General features: G+C 39.9%; 1 protein-coding gene across 2 annotated transcripts in view; it reads left to right on the top strand.

Moving 5' to 3' along the window:
• The first annotated feature begins 4,008 nt into the window (after positions 1-4,008).
• ANO10 (anoctamin 10) overlaps positions 4,009-19,062 on the top strand; it is a 126,309-nt gene continuing 111,255 nt past the window's right edge. Inside the window, exons 1-7 of one of the 2 annotated variants that reach the window (XM_082043875.1) lie at positions 4,009-4,128; positions 7,076-7,228; positions 8,318-8,500; positions 10,560-10,694; positions 12,330-12,449; positions 15,699-16,268; positions 18,598-18,653. In XM_082043875.1, the coding sequence (XP_081900001.1) occupies positions 4,110-4,128; positions 7,076-7,228; positions 8,318-8,500; positions 10,560-10,694; positions 12,330-12,449; positions 15,699-16,268; positions 18,598-18,653 (1,236 nt within the window). In that variant the 5' untranslated portion in view covers positions 4,009-4,109. Of the gene's footprint in view, positions 4,129-5,914; positions 6,091-7,075; positions 7,229-8,317; positions 8,501-10,559; positions 10,695-12,329; positions 12,450-15,698; positions 16,269-18,597; positions 18,654-19,062 lie in introns of those variants that run through there. The other variant, XM_082043876.1, reaches the window with a different exon arrangement.

The following is a 19,062-nucleotide window of genomic DNA, read 5'->3' as shown; positions in this document are numbered from 1 at the left end:
GCTGACAGGCAAATTCACTAAAAGAGAAACTTGTTTTTTAACAAAACCAGGACAGCCTGACAACCCTTTTGGTGAAGTTGTTCCTAATATCCAATCTAAACCTACTCTGGTGCAACTTGAGGCCATTTCCTCTTTCCACTTTTTACTTGGGAGAAGAGACCAACACCTGCCTTGCTACAACCTCCTTTCAGGTAGTTGTAGAGAGTGATAAGGTCTGCCTGCTGAGTACAGTGGGACAGTCACTTCCCTGGTCCTGCTGGGCACACTATTTCTGATACAAGCCAGGATGCTGTTGGCCTTGATGACTTCTAATTCACTTTCCTTCAATTCATGTATAAATTATGATTAATGTCTTATGCAGGTGTTCTGCCTTTTACTTGCTCCTTCTGGATAATAATTTGAGAGTGGTTTCTCTCACCTCTTCTGGGCTTAGGCAGGCTGACCTTCTTTTTATGCTGTTTCTGTTTTGTTTGACAGGGCAGGGTTTTCTGCTTTTTAATGACCTAATTTGGAAATAGATACCTGAGATAAAACTAGATGTTTCTAATCAGCTAGACACAGTGTGAAATGGAAGAGATGTGTCTTTCTTGTTCCTTACAGATTAAAACTGATCAGCTTCATTGCTTAGTGTTTATGAATCAAAGCTTCCACATTTTAACCCCAGCAATGCTTGGACTGCCTGAACACCCTTATGTGAAAATTCCTGGCAGGATATAAAAATTATGCCAGGCGTGACTCAAAAATAATTTCCCCTCCATTTGCAGGAATGTAAAAACATTTTAGTAATGTTTATTACACTGTTGGAAAGATTGTCTATAATCTTGCATAATCTGATCAAAACCACAATTGAAGATTGGTAAAATGTCACTTCACATATCTTACTCTGACAAATATATCAACTTAAATTTAATGACAAACATTTTAATGAAATTAATACGTTAGCCATAAACTTTAGGCTCCCCATAATCATTTTTACCCTCAAACCAATATGTCATCAGCTTGTGAATGAAAAGAATATTTTACTGTTAATTGCTTCTTAATTTTACGATAACACAATGCTCCAATATGCCTCAAAACCTAGGTAAAGGTAAATCTTAAGAAAATGATTACTATTATGTGTGACTTCAGATAAGACCCAATATTAATCTCATTCATGTGACTATATAATGTAAGTTGCCATACATCTGTATGTCTATGTGCATTTGAATTAATAATGTTTGCTCTATCAAAAGCTGCTTACCTTGTGCCAGCTCTTGATCTTATATCGCCTTTCTCTGAGTTTCTTTAAATCACTAAAATAGAACAAAACAAAACCAGCCAAAACAGGGTAGTTTTCTGTGGAGCTGGTAATCTGAATGGTCTCGGAGAAGGATGTGGTCAGTGCCAGAGTTGGTGCAAGCCTGGGCCAGAGCCTTAGATCTCACGATGAGGGCACAAGGAGAAGGAAATGGTAATGGTGGACGGGGAGTTGGATCTCGCCCTTTTAGTAGCAGTGAGATGCTGGATGGGCTCAGCTAGCTATTGAACTATACCCAAAATGTGAGCTGAGTTTCAAACAGGTGTAAAAGAGAATGTCAGTTCACAGCAGGTTAGTGGCTTGTTAATTTAGTTAAATACTGTAGTAGCCATTAGTCCAGGGAGAAGAGAGTTAACCACTGAATAAAAAAATCATCTGCTCTTGAAATTTTGACAGATTCTTTTTTTTTTCTCTCTCTCTCTCTTTTTTTTTTTTTTTTTAACCCCTGCCTTACTACAGTTAATTTATTATGCTCTGGGTACAGTCTGTATTGTGACTGACAGAGACAGACCATGAAAATGTTTATAATTGGCTAACAGAACCACAAGACTGGACTACAGTCACAAATGCATACAAGCTCAGGATTTATATTTAGCTACAATGATAGTGCAGTTTGCAATTTAGGGTGGGCAGACCTGATCCATTTTTAAATTAGCTAATCCTCTTAATGGAAAATTTCTAGTCACTACAACACTGTTTTGCACAAGGTACTTACTTTTTGCCGTCATAGTGAGACTGTTTCCACTGCACCAGCAGTATATCTGTATGCAGATCTTTGTAGATGCATCCACCATCTACTTATGAATCCTATTTTCTTTTGTGAACATTGGATTATGTGCTAACCTTTATTCATGGCTAGCAAAATGCAAACCTTTTAGAAAGAAATTGAGAGTGTAAGAGTTAAGAATTCATTGCATAGCAAAAATGTGACACCTAGTGGATAGAATACATTGAGGAAATGTGACAGTCCAATCAAGGAATATTGTCATTAAATGACACTATCTAGTAGAAGAATGAATTTGATACTGGAACAGACGTTGATCTTGAATGACTCTTTGCGTGAGGCCAAAGTAGTTGGATAATGACAAGTCCCCACTGAAAGCTCAGAAGGTGTCAGAGATTGTTTTAAAAGGATTTTTTGTAAACCACAAGCAGAATGAAGATGTCAGGCCAAGAGAGCAGAAGGCTCCTAAAAGACAGAGACCAAAGCCAATGAAGACATTGTGGATACTCACAAGATGCATCATAACTGGAGACTTCCAACATGCGTAAGAATAAAGCATATCTAAAAACCCCTTTTGTTAAGCCCATATCTGTTATTGCTGTGTTATCTCTTCAGGATCTGAGAGTTTTCACAGTCAGAGATACTCAGAGGTGAATAACTATATGGTTAGGCCACTGGGAACTGGACAAGACTGAGACACAGTTTAAGAAATCTGACTAATACATTCTGCCCAAACTAGCTGCTACAGACTGTCTGCAACTCTCCACTGCAGTCTGTAGTACCTGAATTTCAAGTACTCACATTTCTCCATTTTTGGGGCTGCCCTAGTCCCTCACTGTTTTATCTGCTATAAAAGAAAAACTCATCACAGAAACCCGTATTTTATACTGGCTATAGAATACAACCCGAACTTTTCACTGTAAAATCTACAAATCTTAAATCGCTATTTCCAAATATGATGAAGTGTGCATGTTGAACTATAGCCAGATGCTAGAGGAAGGATAAGCTTACCCTCTGGCAGCTGTTGTGTTCTGTATAGGGTCTTTACATTGGCTCCAAAAAAACTCTTAAGGCTGAGGGGCTCTTTCCTGTCGGCAGTCCCCAGTTCCAGTGGATAACCCGAAATGAAGTTGCCTTGGGTCCAACTGGTTTGCGCGAGTCCCAGCTGGTAAGCCATTATGAATCCACTCTTAATAGCTCAGAGCCATTTGCTGTTGGGCAATGTGCAGCATGCTTACTTGGCAGAAACCACAAGCAAAAACACTCTGCAACTCCCAGCCAGTGCCTCTGAAACTGTGAGGGGCAGTTTTTGTAATCATTTTGGATCTGTATGCGCTGTTCGCATCTGTAGGTTCAACTAATGGGCAAGAAATACTGAACGCCCTAATATTGTCCTACACAAAAAATATTTGGAGAACCTAGTTTTTTTTAAAAAAAAAATTCCACGAGCTCCCCATGGCCATCCCCATTCTGCAGTCACAATTTGCTCTTCTTGGCTACAAAGGGATGTGTTTAAATTTAGGCTCTACAAAAGTCTTGGCATCAAAGTGCAAAAATGTCCTCTTTTACATGTAGAAGTTGATGCTCAGACATAAAACTAACCCAGCTGAAGTGTGGGGGTTTTAGGTCAAGCTCCAGAAGGAGATTTGGCCTGACAGGAACAAGGGAAACATGCAATAAAAAAAGGATGAAGCAACAGCTCGCGGTCCACAACAGTGTAGATAAAACACTATAATAAAACAATTTTGAAAGCATTATGACACAAGGGACAGACACACCGCACCAGCCTGCTCCGCCAGGGTCCCCGCCAACGCTCGAAGCGCCGCCTCCGTCGTCTCGCGCTTGCCCAGCTAGCAAGTGAACGGGGCGGGGCAGCACCGCCCTCGGCCAATGGTAGGAGGTGAGCAGCCGGGGGGCGTGGCCACGAGCTGAAGGGCGTGGCCATAAGGCGGAGGGCGTGGCCACGAGGCGGAGGGGTGTGGCCAGCGGCAGCCGCGGGGCGGTGGCACGTTGGGCCACCCCGGCGCGCCTCCTGCCCGCGCCGGGCTGCCTGCGGCCGCTGCCCGCCTCCCGCCCTGCCCTGCGGATATGGAGCCGGCAGCCGGCGGTGAGTGGGGGAGTGGGTGGGCGTCACCCAACGGGAAGGGGCTCTCGCCGTTAGGGGAGGAGCCTCCCCCTGCCCGCCCACCCCGGCGTTCCCTGCCGTGGCGCGGAGCCAGCGCCCAGCCGCCCCTCACCGCACCGGCACGCTCACTAGGATAGGGAAGGTGCCGGGCCTGGAGGCTCAGGGCCGGGCTTGGAACCGGCTCAGCTGCGGTAGCTGGCCTGTTCCCGCCGCGGTGCCCGTCGCAGCTTTGGGCACCCTCCCCCCACCCCCGCCGGCGCGGAGCGGCGCTCGGACTCGTGCCCGCCTCGTGCGCCCCGCGGGCTCGTGCCCGCCTCGTGCGGCCGCGGTGCGTTCTGAGGCGGCGGCGGAGCGCGGCCTGGCCTGAGGGAGCCGGTCACTGCGGGGGGGCCGCCCGGCCCTCTGAGCGGCCCGCTCGGCCGGTTGCTGTAAAAGGAGAGCAAGGGGCAGCCTGGCAGCGGACGGGGAGGAGCGCTGACGCTCTCGGCTGGCCGGGGAGGCCGGGCTGCGTGGCACCCGGGCAGCGTGTCTGCCGCAGCTCTGCACCGCCACCGTGCCTCTCGGAAAGGGGCCGCAGCTCCCTCCGCCCTGAGGGGTGCGCGGGCTCGGAGACTGCCCTGGGCAGCCACCCAGCGGCTTCGTGACTGGGCAGCGGATTGTAGAGGCCATAATTCCTTTTGTCTCTGTTCCCCATGCTTATGGATGTGTCGTAAGTGACACTGTGCAGAGGTACGAAAGGAGAGGCCAAGGTACATCCCACTGGGTCCGTGACAGGCATTGAACTGGCTACTCTGTGGTGTAGGAAGTCACAAGCTCAGGTTGGAAGACTGGTTAAGCCCTGTTCTAGTTTTCAGTAGTAATAAGCCTAAAAATAACAAATCTTAGTCACCATGCCAAGCACAGTGATTTTGAATAAATTACAGGAGTCAATTACAACAGTCAAACAGGCTGTTTTTAAAAGATAACTGGTCTCTAAGGTGATAGAGTTAACTCGCAATAACTATCTAGTGCTCTTCATTCTTTAAATTCCATTGAAGTTCCAATGCGCACAATGTTGACAGGCATTATCTTTTTATTTTTTTAAATAAAACTTGTGGAAAGGGATGCAATAAGGTGGAGTGACTTGTCAAGACAGTGCAGTCAGTTGGCAATCACAGTTACAGTACCTAATTGCAGATTATGTTTTCCTTTGTCTGACTCAGTCTGCTTGCGCAGATTTGTGTCTAAAATGTCTTTAAATACTTTTAAAGTCGTGCATACTTGGATTCAGAATTGTAGATCTCAACGTTGCAAAATTGTGTGCATGTGAACTGGCAAGTGAAACTAATGAAGGCTGCACTGAAATTTGGCTTGAAAGGGGTTTTTTCCAGTCAAAAGCAAATAACTTGTTTATTATTACATGAATGTGTTTACAGTATCGTGGTATTTTGTAGCATAATTTATGTGAAATACTGGAGATTGTGATTTTTCTGTGCATCACGCAAGCATAACTGTCATAAAAGCTGAGCTGCATCCTGAGAGCAACTTAGAAATTAAGTCATTTCAGTCTTTGAACAGGAAGGGGGAAAACACTTGACAGTTGGTAAAATCCTTTCTTCAGTGAAGTCATTAGCAGAAAGCAGACAACCAACCATCAACCTCCAACCTTCCTCTCAGTTTTAAATTCAGTAAATTCAGCCTGTGGTAGGTTTTTGGTTGGGTTTATATATATATATATATATATGTATATATATATATATATTTTTTTTTTTTTTTTTAAACTGAGTAGGTTAGGTACCCCATTTATGTTTTTATATCAACACCTCTTAAGTTGCTTTATGAAGCATGATATAATGATCCCCATGGAATTACTTATGTAAAAGATGAAGGCACAAGATCAACAAGACTTAAGAGGTGTGGCTGAAGGAACTGGGGCTGTTTAACCTGGAGAAGAGGAGGCTGAAGGTAGGCTTTATCACTCTGTGCAGCTACCTGAAAGGAGGTTGTAGCATAGAGAGTGTTGGTCTCCTGAGTAACAAATGATAGGATGAGAGGAAATGACCTCAAGTTGCACCAGAGGAGGTTTAGATTGGATATTAGGAAAAGCTTATTCACAGAAGGGGTTGTGAGGCATTGGAACAGGCTGCCCAGGGAAGTGGTGGAGTCACCATCCCTGGAGGTGTTTAATAGATGTGTAGGTGTGGTGCTTAGGGACAGGGTTTAGTGATGGACTTGGCAGTGTTAGGTTAACAGTTGGACTCGATGATCTTTGTTCCAACCTAAATGATTCTGTCAAGGTTCACTTAGATCGTTTGGATTATTTACATATGAAGCTATGCTGATGCTCAAGACTTTGCAGCTGGACTTTGCACAGAACACTTGGTCTTTCAACAAGTCATTTAAGTGCTTTGTGCATAATTTGCCTCTCTATATGATAGGTGCCCTGCTGATGTATTCAAGGTGGTATAAGTTTCCTTGATATGATTGGAGGTTCACAAGATTAACTGAGAGGATTCCTCCATAAATGTATAATGTGCACACTCTTAACTGGAAAGCTTATTGGTTTTAGATATCTGTTTGACTAATATTCTCCTCTGCTGATATTTTCATTTGCTGACAAATAACACTATAGGAAGTTGCAAGCTGTTGTTAGATGATAGTTTCTTCTTATTACTTTGTTTTAATTTATTTATTTACTTTCTTATCACTACTACTATGCTATACATAGCAACAACAATTTTCTTACTTAGAGAGCTGGACATAAATGCCACCAAAGACTGGTAGCAACTTACCAAGTGACAAGTGGAGAGGTTACTCAAACTGCTCTTTTCAATGGGCACCTGCCACTTTGCTAAGCACAGACATATGTAACTCACTGTAGTAAAGTTTTGTGGTTTTTTGATTGATACCAGATTTTTTTTAAACTTTTTTGTTTTGGTTTTGTACTTAGCAAGCTCTCTAAAGATGTCAGAAAGCTGGTCTTTCTTGGATGCTGTTGAGCCTAACTTCAGGCCCCTGGTAGTAATTGAGCTTGCAAAAGGCACCAAAGAGGAAACCAGAGAATGGTTCACCAAACGAATTGTGGACAAAAAAGCAAACGGAGGTGAGTACAGTATGACCTTCTGTAACACTTTGAAATTGAATTTACTGTCATAAAAATATGAAGATATACAAAAAACTATTTTTTCAGGTAATTTGTAGTTTAATTGTTGTTTAGCCAATCCCACTCCTTTTCACATTTTCGAAGGTTCTTAATTTTCTGTAAGTGTAGAACTTCTTGCTAGTGTCATGAAAATGTAATAACTGAACCCTGTTAACCCAGTTATTAATGAAAATGTTGGTTTAAAGTCACATAACCGTTGAACTCTAGAATCCTTCAAATTTTGTGGTGACACCCTGATAACCTGTCTGTCAGCATAGTTTTGACATCAGTTTTTACATTAATTGTCCAGAGCATGTTTCTCTTGTTGCTTATGAGAATGTTGTAAGCCTTGCCAAAATAAAGATGCATCACATCTCCTATCCTATGCACAAGACTTGTACCATGTTGTAGAACAAAGTGAATTTAGCAGGAAGCAATTTAATCTTGATAAATTCATGTTGGATTTTAATGATCTTTTTGCTAGCTTGTAGGCTCTTTCAAATACAATATTTCATTACTTTTTTTCAATATACTTCCAGGAATTGAATTTAGGCTAATTGATTTGTAATTCCATAGACCTTTTAGAAAGGCATTATTTATGGCTGTTTTGGCTTATGTCTTGTGATCAGTAATATTTCAGTGGTGTTTGGCTTTGTGACTACAAACTTCCTTTCAAGCCTCTGTTAGAGGAGTCAAGGATATGTCTGCTTCAAAAGTCTAGTCTCCTTAAAACAAGTGGAACTGTTTGCAGAAGCACTGGTGGCTTGTGTGATGTGAGCATGGCAGCAGTAGATCCAGATTGTCCACATTGTTCCGGTTCACTGTCTGTGAGCAGTTCCACAGAAGCAGGGCTAAATCAGGGGTGACCCAGCAAGATTCTGAACACCACACGTCGGATGCTGTTGAAGCCTTAATTCTTCGTACCCTTAAAAAGATGCAGCTTCAGTGCTCCTGATAACTAGGTCCAGTATTATGGATGCTAAATTCTAAGTTCTTGAGACATAATTTTTAAATTTTTTTTCTTCCTTATTTTGCATTTTTGTAATAAAGGTGCACAACTGCTGGTTAAACCATTGGGCACAGAAAATGAAGAAGAAAATATTTATCTAGTTGGAGCTTCCCACTTAAGGCTGTTGCTGGGAGCTGAAACTGTGGGTTTGGTGAAGGAATGTAATGATAACTCAATGAGAACTTTTACATACAGCAGCAGAAAAACTTTCAAAGGCTTTGCAGGTAAGCAATTTTAGGGCTGTTTGTCATTGCAAAGCTGTGGCTAAAGATAATAACGAATTACAGCATTAAATCTTTTCACAGCCTTTCTATTCCTAGGAATGGTAACAGTGAACAGAATTAGGAAAAACAAGCCATGAAAAAATACCCGTTTTTTACCTATGGAAATTCAGATCATATAATGATTTTTTTTTCCACAAGTCTTTCACTTTTTGCTTCTGTTTTACTTTATATTTTTGTATGCTCCAAATAGACACTTATCTGTGTGAAAGATTTTTGTTGAAAATAAGACAAGAAAAAATAACTGATAAGCCTGAGTGCAGGATTAACAATCAATGTTATGAATCAACATACCAATTTAATTTCTTATTAACATCTGTGAGCCAGTTTAGAGGCTTATTGTCTTATAATTAGCTGGAGAAAATAGAAATATTTTGGTCTATTATATTTACACATCAAACATAATTAAATCAATAAATAACACTGTAGAGCCCATTCAATGGAATTTGGGTGTGATTAGTGAAATTAGAGGAATTACATTTCCTCTTTTATTTTGAGGAGATTCCAACAAGGTAACATTTTCATTTGAATATACTACCTGTAAAGGTATTTAATCTTGATAAATTCATGTTGGATTTTAATTATCTTTTTGCTAGCTTGTGGGCTATTTCAAATACAATATTTCAAGGTAATATTTTCTTTTGAATATACTACCTGTAAGGTATTTAACCTCCCAACAGTTGCAGAACTCATTTTGTTCTCTAGGTAAATATACGAGTTCCAGCTTAGTCTTGCTAATACTTCTCATGTACCTGTTTCAGTGATGCCTTTCACCACATTTTAAGTATAAAGATTCTTGGGTCTGTCTGAGACAGTAATAAAATTATGTTGTTTCTTTGACGCCAGTTTATTCAGCACTGCTCATACGTGCAATAACTGTTGCAGAGTCTTTTCTTTCGTGACTTAGTTTCTGTGAAATTAGGAGGCCTTGAGAAGAATTGTCAGTTGCAAAGGTGCCTTTTCTGTTTCTTTTATGCTTTTACATTCTTAATGCTAATCTGGCTGTCATTGCTAACAGATTCCCTAGTAGCAGCTGGAACTCCAGCTACTGTAAATCTCAAAGATAATTTTTGCTATATCTCCTGGTCTTTTTTTTCCTTTTTAAAGACTAATATCATCTGATCAGAGGATAAAATAGTTGACCATGCATAGATGAGGTGAAAAATGTATCATCTATGAAAGAAACCCTTCAGCTTTTGTTGTCTTACTAATATTTCTAGTTCCTCAATGTAATTGCTACTATATTCTGATTCTTTGTATTAGAGATTTGTTGCTGTTTTGTCTTCTTAGTGTACTTAGGGCTGTCACTACAGTGTCTTATTCATAAGGGGGAAAAAAATCAATTGGTTTTTGTCTCAAGGAAACCAGGCTCTGTTTCCTTAATGATAAATCGATGGGGTTGACTATAGGTTTTTTGCTCTAGCTCTTCAAAATTTGGGATTTTTGGATTATTTTACCTTATTTCTATATTTTCATCAGAACTAATTGTTTGAAATGGCTTATCATTATCTTCTATGGGCAATAAAGAGCAAGATACTGTGATATTTGATGTGAAATGCTTACCGAAAAAGAGATTTGTCCTGACATCACACTGTTTTTCATTATGAAAATACTTCAGGAACTGTTTGGTGGAAAGGGGTACGGAGATTCTGAGATGATTAACAAATGGTGGATGCCTAAATAAGAGTCTTAGGACAGTAGTATGTAGTACTTGCTGGTAGACTATCCCAGCCTCCAGCAATTAGTACTTCGGGAGTGTCTTGGTGTCGTGAGTGATTTGTTCTCTTAGTTCATCTGGGTAGTAAAAAAATGCAGTGGCCAACATGTGCCAGTTAAAGAAAACTTCCCAGTATGTTTATTTTAAAGCATAGAGTTTTTGCTAGTGTATATTGGTTGCCAGTAATTTTCACTTTTTTTTTTCCTGATAATTTTTGATAGTTATTTGCTGCCAAGGTTGTCTTTCTATGCTGCTCAATTTCATGCTAATTTCTTTTTGATTTAGATGACAATCACAATTTCCTTACAATCGCAGAATGTCAATATATCATCAAACATGAACTCGAAAATTTGAGAGCTAAAGATGAAAAAATGATCCCTGGATATCCTCAGGCAAAACTGTATCCAGGAAAATCAATTGGTAAGCAATGTAATTTGTTGCCTGTAACTCACTGTGTTGATGTGTTCATGGTTGAAAAAACTTAATTTTCCTGCAGTAGAGAGAAATCCTTCAGACATCAAAGCTCCCCACTAGTTTGTTTTCTCACCGCTCCACAGTGATAGGACAAGACGAAATGGGTGCACGGTGCAACAAGAGAAATTCTGAGTAGATATCGAGAAAATGTTTTTCGCAATGAGGGTGATCAAACAATGGAAGAGTGTTTTAGAGAAACTGTGATAACTGAGGGACTGAGAAACTTCTAGATCTTCACTAGACAAGGACCTGAGCAGCATGATTTAAGCTGGACTGAATTTGAGTGGAAAGTTGGACCACATGACTTCCAGAGAGCATTTCATCCTGTGTCTTTCTGTGAGGCTGAGACTCTGGCCTTATGCTGTATTCAGTTGAATAATTTTCATGTATATTGATGTCATCCATTATTTTTGTAATTAGTACAGTAATATTCATTTTTTAAAAATTATGTAATTATATACTTGGATTGTCTCTGTATAAAAATACTAGAATGAGTAACAGTATTCCAGAGCTATAAATTTCATAGTATGAAGGAAGCTTTATTTCATTAATTTGATTTATCCTCCTCTTTGCTTCAAGAGCTCTTCCTTTTCATGGGAGAAAGAAGCAATGAGAGCTAATGCTATTTTTATGGTAGCTGGAACTAGTTCATTGGCAGAGGTGCTGCAGTTTCTTAGAATTTATGTTCACGTTTATATGTCCTTTTAATAGCAGTGTCTTTATTCATTCCTGTTGGTCATCAACGAAAGAGATCCATGCGTATCAGTGGTTCAAGAAATGTAAATAAATATAGATGCCACCTGAGTTTATATTTGTAATTTTTTATATAGCTAAGGTATTCTTCTAGTTATGTCAAGTAGATGCCGGTGGGAAATGGTAGAAAAACCATCACATAACTTCCAGTGCTTCCCCTCTTCTGTTTTTGAATTTAAATTTCTTTTAAAATATTTATATGGTTGTAACTTCCAGAACAGTTTGTTAGCTGTTTATGCACACAAGTACTATTGCTTTCCATAAAAAAGTTAAATACAAATTGTGGAATATTTCATTTGTTTGCAAGGAAGATGTGTTGTAATTTAGGAATTAGTGCAAACTGATAGTTTAAAAATGTATTTAGTATCTTTCCCATCATTAATTCAACAATGGGTCTTCAATTTAGTGTCTTGTTTTGGTTTTGCTATGTCAGTTTGATTTGTTATGCCTTTCTGTGCTCATGTGCAAGAGCCAGACCTTTCCCCGTGAAGCTACACATGGCATTTCAGTTCTGACCTGTAGCACTTTGTGTCATTCAAGCTACAGCTGATTATATTGCAAACCTATGGAACAAAGAGATGTAAAAAGCTACTCTTTCTCTTCCAGTGGACAGCACAATCTTTGTAGGAATAGGTAGAACTGCTCTCTATAATGAATAATTTTTAATTAACATGCAGACAATTTATTTGGTTTTAGGGTTTAAATGCTAAATTTATTTCAAGAGAACTTTAGGCTTACTAAATACATAATGTAAAATGTTTGCTTGTATCAACTTCACTGTCTGTTGAGGGTATAATAGGTACCTTTTTAAAATATTCTTCCTTCTAGTGAGAAGATTATTGACCAATGGTATTCTAGTTCAGATTTTCCCGCTGCATGATAGAGAAGAGTTGAAAAAGCTCCGTCACAGCTGGTATGGTCGGGTGAAAGTTGGCTATCAACCTTTAGGTATGTGAACACTTACTCCGCTATAAATAAAGTGCAGGGTTTCTTCCGGAGAAGTTTTCTCTTCAGTTTGTGTGAGAAGACCAAGGGTCCTTCCTAACTTCTGCTCTGGCATTTAGCCTCTGTAGAAGTGAAACTCCTGTGTGGAAGGTAAGTTTTGTATCAAGAAGTCTGTTGCTTCACCAAGAGTTTACCCTCTCACATCCCCAGTTACCCTTTGCAATTCACCTCCTCTAACTTCACTTTTCTACCCAAGTTGCTTTGTTGGCCATTGTGAACCAAAGTCCTTGTTTTACCCAGCTTTGCTTTTACTGCTCTTTGAATGGACAGAGTGGCTTAGGCTTTGGTTAAGGAAGCATCCACATTTCCAGACTTGTTGACATGCACAGTTGAGGTCTCTTCATTTAATTGTCTTTGATTCTAAGATGGCTGTAGGATAATCTCTTGCTATAATGACTCACAGTACAATTGTTCTGGAGTGAAGTGCTGGATCTGCAGGCTGCTGTCTCTTGACTTTCATGGCTGCAGGAATTTTGTGTATAGGCTTTTGGTCATGGTTTCCAAGTTTGACCTGGGGGACAGTTCAAAGGTTCCCCCTCTACTCTGGCCTGGTGAAGATGCATCTGGAGTACTGGGGCCTGTATTATTCAATATATTCATCAATTACTTAGATGAGGGAATAGAGTGCAGTATCAGCAAGTTTGCTGTTGACACCAAGCTGGGAGGAGTGGCTGACACGCCAGAAAGCTGTGCTGCCATCCAGCGAGACCTGGACAGGCTGGAGAGTTGGGCAGGGAAAAATTTAATGAAATATAACAAGGGAAAGTGTAGAGTATTGCATATGTGCAAGAACAACCCCAGGTTCCAGAATAAGTTGGGGAACGACCTGTTGGAGAGCAGTGTGGGGGAAAGGGACCTGGGAGTCCTGGTGGACAGGAGGATGACTGTGAGCCTGCACTGTGCCCTTGTGGCCAGGAAGGCCAATGGCATCCTGGGGTGTATTGGTAGGGGATGTTTAGTAGGTGGAGAGGGTGGGTCCAGACTCCTTTCAGTGGTTCCCAATGATAGGATGTGGGGCAACGGGCACAGAAGACTGAAACATGGGAGGTTCCATCTGAATATGAGGAGAAACTTCTTTACTTTGAGGGTGCCAGAGCACTGGAACAGGCTGCCCAGAGAGGTTGTGGAGTCTCCTTCTTTGGAGACATTCAAAACCTGCCAGGACACATTCCTGTGTGATCTGCTCTGGGTGAACCTGCTTTAGCAGGTGGGTTGGACTAGATGATCTGTAGAGGTCCCTTCCAACCCCAGCCATTCTGTGATTCTGTGATTTGCACTGTGGTCATCTAGCACAGAGTCTTGAAATTAGACCATTGCTCTTGTACCAGTTGGACATGTTTTTCCTCTTTCAGTGTTTCCTCTGTAACCTCCTGAAATGGTTAAAGACTTGTGAAATTGGTAGCTCAGGCTTTGCAGATTCAGTGTCTGCAGGCTTCCACGTAACAACAGTCTGCGCATCACAAATTCTCCCTGCCCATCAGTAAAGCAGTAATGGACTAAACCAAGACTGCTTTCTCAAACTCTCTTGGCAGGAAAACTCCTCGATGTCTGGAATTCCTAAAGCTATTTTGAGTTGTAGGCATGTCCAAAGTGTGTTTACAATGTTTTCTTTTAAATTCATGGTCTGTATGAAGACTGTATGCTGTTGCATGCCAGTGTCACTTGGGTATATTTTACACACTGAATAAGCTTAAAACAAATATAATTTTTGGTCTGGCAATGTGGAAAGTTAAGTTCTGGATTCTAAATCTGTAAAATTTACTTGAAAATAAGGAAACAAACATTTGGGAGTTTGCCTGATTATTAATATCTGGGTCTTGCAGTTGCTTGAGTTTCTTTCCTGAGCTACAGGAAGCTGAAGATCTGGCTCGATAATGCCTTACTCCAGGGTATTGTGTTAGGGGTCTTATTGTGTGCTTGTCTTGTTTATGCAGGAGAGGGTTTTTTTGGCTGTCTTTGAATACACACAAAATTACAAAGTAAATCCCAGGAACTCTGTTATGTATGTACTCAGTTAGGGATGTCTTTCATGTTGTGTGTTTGGAGTGTGAAATGATGCTAATGACCTACACTTGAACTTATTTGTTAATAAATTTTTGATTGAGAGGAATGTTGGAATACAGATCAGCAGTTGTGAACTTCTGCTGTAGTGTTTTGTAGACCATTGGCTGTAAGAATATTCTAGTATTTGTACATGAGTTTTTGATGTGCTAGGCTGTTATGGAGAGTACATTTACAGTGTCAGTTCAGGGGTCATGATGTCATGTCTGTTTTGTTAAGCTAGTGAATACATAGCAGTGGCATGCAAGCAATCTGGTCTTCCAAGCAGACAAAGATAAAACAGGTTTCAGTATTCTAAACTTGGTTTGCTAGGCATTTCTATCTCTTATTGTATTTTGGCTTTTCTAGATTATGATGAAAAATCTCCTACATTTTTTTTGTTAGTCATAAGATAAGTGAGATCTTGTTTTCCTTGGAGGTAATACATCTGTCATGAAGTATATCCATTAGTAGTGCACCTTTCAAGTCTTTATAACACCTGAGCAGACAAACTTGGTGAGTACGCAAATGTGTATTTCATGTATCAGTTGTCTGCTGAAGGGAATGTCTCAGCCTGCTGTCTGACATGTTTCAGATTTAAGATTTCAATATAGCTTTTCATCTATTCCATCTATTCTTTTAGTTCCTTGAGGGCTGGCGAAACGTAACTATTCCTTTTAGGCCCTGAGCAGGCTGAAATTTGTTTCTCAGGTGTACATATGCCATTGAGAAGCTTTAGAAGTTAGGTGTCACTTGCTGTTGAAGTTGTTTTGTTTTTTATTATGCTATGTTTTCTCTGCCATCCTAACTATTCATTGATTTTATTTTCAGGAGCTCTAGTGTTTTCGTTTGTATGTGTGCTCTTTTTTTTTTTTTAAGCTCTGGATATCTGTTGTTGATATGGTAAGAATTGAGGTACTTGATTTCCCTGCCATCTGAATGTATGTATATGTTTGTGTGTGTATATATATTACAAAAACCTATTCAAATAACCACTTGAGTTTTTGGAACTTTGGAGGAAGAACAGAAGAACAGTAATATTCTTTATGTTATATAGAAAAAAAAGTTGGGCCAAGTTATTAGTGTAAAGTCAAGTTTGATATTATACTGACATCTATGTGAAGTGTAGTCTTGATTTATTTTTCTCTGCAGATGAGATACGCTGCTACTTCGGTGAAACCATTGCTCTCTACTTTGGCTTCTTAGAGTACTTCACATTCGCTTTGATTCCAATGGCTGTCATTGGGATTCCTTATTATGTGTTTGCATGGGAAGACTATGACAAATACGTGATGTTTGCTACATTCAATCTGCTCTGGTCCACTGTGATACTGGAAGTTTGGAAGCGGATTTGCGCCATCATGACATATCGTTGGGGGACACTGTTGATGAAACGACAGTTTGAAGAACCAAGACCAGGCTTCCATGGTGTCCTGGGTATCAATCCCATCACTGGGAAGGAGGAACCAGTGTACTCAAGTATTAAGAGACAGATACGGATTTATCTGGTGTCCTTACCATTTGTGTGCCTTTGCCTCTACTTCTCACTGTATGTGATGATGATTTACTTTGACTTGGAACAGTGGGCTCTGGATTATCATGAAGAGAATGAGTCTACCTTCAGCAGCTTGATGCTGTTTGTACCCAGTATCATATATGCTGTTGTGATTGAGATTATGAACCGTATCTATCGGTATGCTGCTGAATTCTTAACATCATGGGGTAAGAAAGATTTTTGTTCTTCTTCCTTGAAGTTAGAGTCCCAGGTGTGTAGAATGTGTTTCTTTGTAGAATACTGTGAGTTCTTGTTCAATGGAATGCTAAAGAAGTTTCTTGAAGTAGATTTTTACTGTGGGGTAAAAGAGATGGCCATTTTAATTTCTTACATTTGAGTGTTCTGAGCCTGCGGTTTCATGTTTGGTTTACTTTGGTCTGAGACTAGCATGCCATCGGAAGAGGTGATTCTGCCTCTCTGCCTTTGGTGCAGAAGTCTCCATTACCTGATGTAGCTCTTTGTTTGGCTGAATCCGCCACAGTGCTGGCAAAAGGGACGAGGTGAGATGATGAGGGTGGAAGCTCAGAGGTGGATGGCAGAAGGGACTGTCCTGGCAGATTGCACCCACAACCTGGGTTTGCTGAGTACATCTTAATCTACTGATACACCTGTGCAGAGGATGAAGGCACTGAGATAATGGAACAAAATCTAAAAACACAAACTAAAAGTTGTGTGAGAGTGTTTGTGTATGCAATATATATAACAAAGGTTGAGATTTCACAACCCTGGCAAAGTATTTTCCTCTGGGCACTCTCAGAAGTGGGGGAATGTTATAATAGATGGCCTTTTTTTCCTTTGTCCATGTGACTTATTTAACAAATTTGGCCCTGTGTTTTGTAACCTGTTATAAGGATAATGAAATGTCAGTGTTTATTTTAAATTTTAGCACTTCTACAAACATGCATAGTCACTTTAAAAGTTAGTAGATGAAGCTAAAGGTCAGTTAAGTGGTTTGTGTACGTTTATAGGACAGAATCCAGGTTTATGACACTGGAGACCCAGAAAATTAAGCTAAAAATATTAAATAAAATGGAGATGGGCGCAGAAGACAGAGTACAAAGAGGTGTTGAAGAGGGGATTTGTTATGCATGCCAAAATGATTTGCTCAGCAAATTCAGCTTGACAACAGCAATAGTAAAGGCAAGCAATTTCTTTATTTAAGACAGTTCAAGGATTTTATTTAAATAATGACTTCTAAATTCATAGCTAGGTTTCAGCTGGCTGTTTTGTTTTATTTTTTTCACTATACTGCAAGAAAAAGCCTTTATGCAAAATGCCCAGTTGTGTTGATCAGGTAGACTAAAATGTCTTTTAACAGATAACCCATTTTTTTAACCCAGATTTTTGTTTTGTTTTGAGCTAATGTTTCACATTCAGCAGCAGCAGTATTTATGTAACTCACTACACTGACAGCTTATGCCTTTTCTGTACTATCCAACATGTATGAGCTGCCATGCTGTGAACAGGGTGAAGAGCTCATCTGACTGTCCTACCTCCTCTCCCACCTGGCTTATTTGCAGCCAGCATCTGACTTAAACAGCTAAACTGGCAAAGCATAGGAAACAATCTGGGGTATTTTTAAGCACAGTTCTTGCACCCATTTATAATGGGAACTGATCATTTAGTGAAAGCTAAAAGTTGTCACTTGAGTGTATCTTCTGTGTGTCAGGCCCAACTTCACGCCCCTGTCAGCGTAGAGCTCTGGTGTTTTGTCCTGGGAAAGGTCTGTAGGTGATGGTCTCTCCTTTCAGCCCTATTGACACAGCTCATGTTAGTGTGCTGCCTTCTCAGTACTGCTTAGCCAGGGCTTTAAAGGTACAATCTGACAAAATAGCAAAAAGAAATGCGAAATCTCCCATTCACTTCCCTTTCCTCCCTCTTCCCCAATAACCAGCCTTCCTCAAATATCAGCTTCTGACAGCTTGTCTTGAATGAACTGAAAATCCTGATTTCAGAATGAGTAATGCATCTGTTGAATGTCACATACTCTAGTCTTGCTTTAGGATTTAGGGTCTGATCTAAATTCATCGGAGATGGATTTCTGTGAGCATTTACTGGTTTTGAATCAAATGTAGTGTTGTTATTTTTCATAAGGGTATTCCAATTAGTTTTGCATTTGTTTTCAGCCACAGAAAAATCAATAACTAGGCACATTTTATTGAATGTTCAGAATGATGGATGGTTTTTATGTTACAAAGCAGCTTTTCTGAGAAAGAAAGATGTAAAAAGAAAAACCTTTGCAGTAGAAAAAGTACTGGAGTTGTAGCCAAAAATATGTATGTCAGTATCGTGCATCAGATTAGCTTAATAGGTTGAAGTATTGGTACAGTATAAATTACTTTTGCCATAAAGTGTTGGAGGAACTATTCTCCATAAACAATTAACAATTAACTTTTAGGTGGAGGAAAAATGGCTGTTTACTGTTGGGATAACGAAGTCTAGCATATGATAAGGGCTTCTGCTGTTTACTAATCAATAATTTTGTTGGTATTATAGAAAATCACAGGCTGGAATCTTCTTACCAGAATCATTTAATTCTGAAAGTTTTAGTGGTAAGTATGTGGTATAAAAAGCTTTTAAAATTATTTAAAAAGAGAACTTGTCATGTGGTTTATTAATACTTTCCTAGCATTACCTCACTGACCTAGTTTTATTCAAGGCCAAATACCAGCACAAATATCAGAACAAACAGGATTTCTGTTGTGGTTGCAGTAACTGCTAGACTGTGTTAGGTGTCTCTTTTTATACTGGAGAGTTGGATTTTTGATTGGTATTGATTTGTTCTTTCATTAGGATTCTGTATATGTAAGTTTTTCTGTTAAATGATGGTTCTGTCTTCCACTGGCAACAATATTGAAAGTGAGTTTTTTCTGACCTAAGTTTTAAAAATGGTGAAGAAAATTTTAATGAACAGTTTACATGTGCATGGAAGCTATTTAGTCAAAGTAACTTTCAAGTTAG

This window comes from Streptopelia decaocto (genome assembly GCF_964273445.1).
Source record: "Streptopelia decaocto genome assembly, chromosome: 2".
Classification (NCBI taxonomy): Eukaryota; Metazoa; Chordata; class Aves; order Columbiformes; family Columbidae; genus Streptopelia; species Streptopelia decaocto.
Note: the sequence above shows the minus strand (reverse complement) of the source record. Positions and strands in the feature narration are given on the sequence as shown.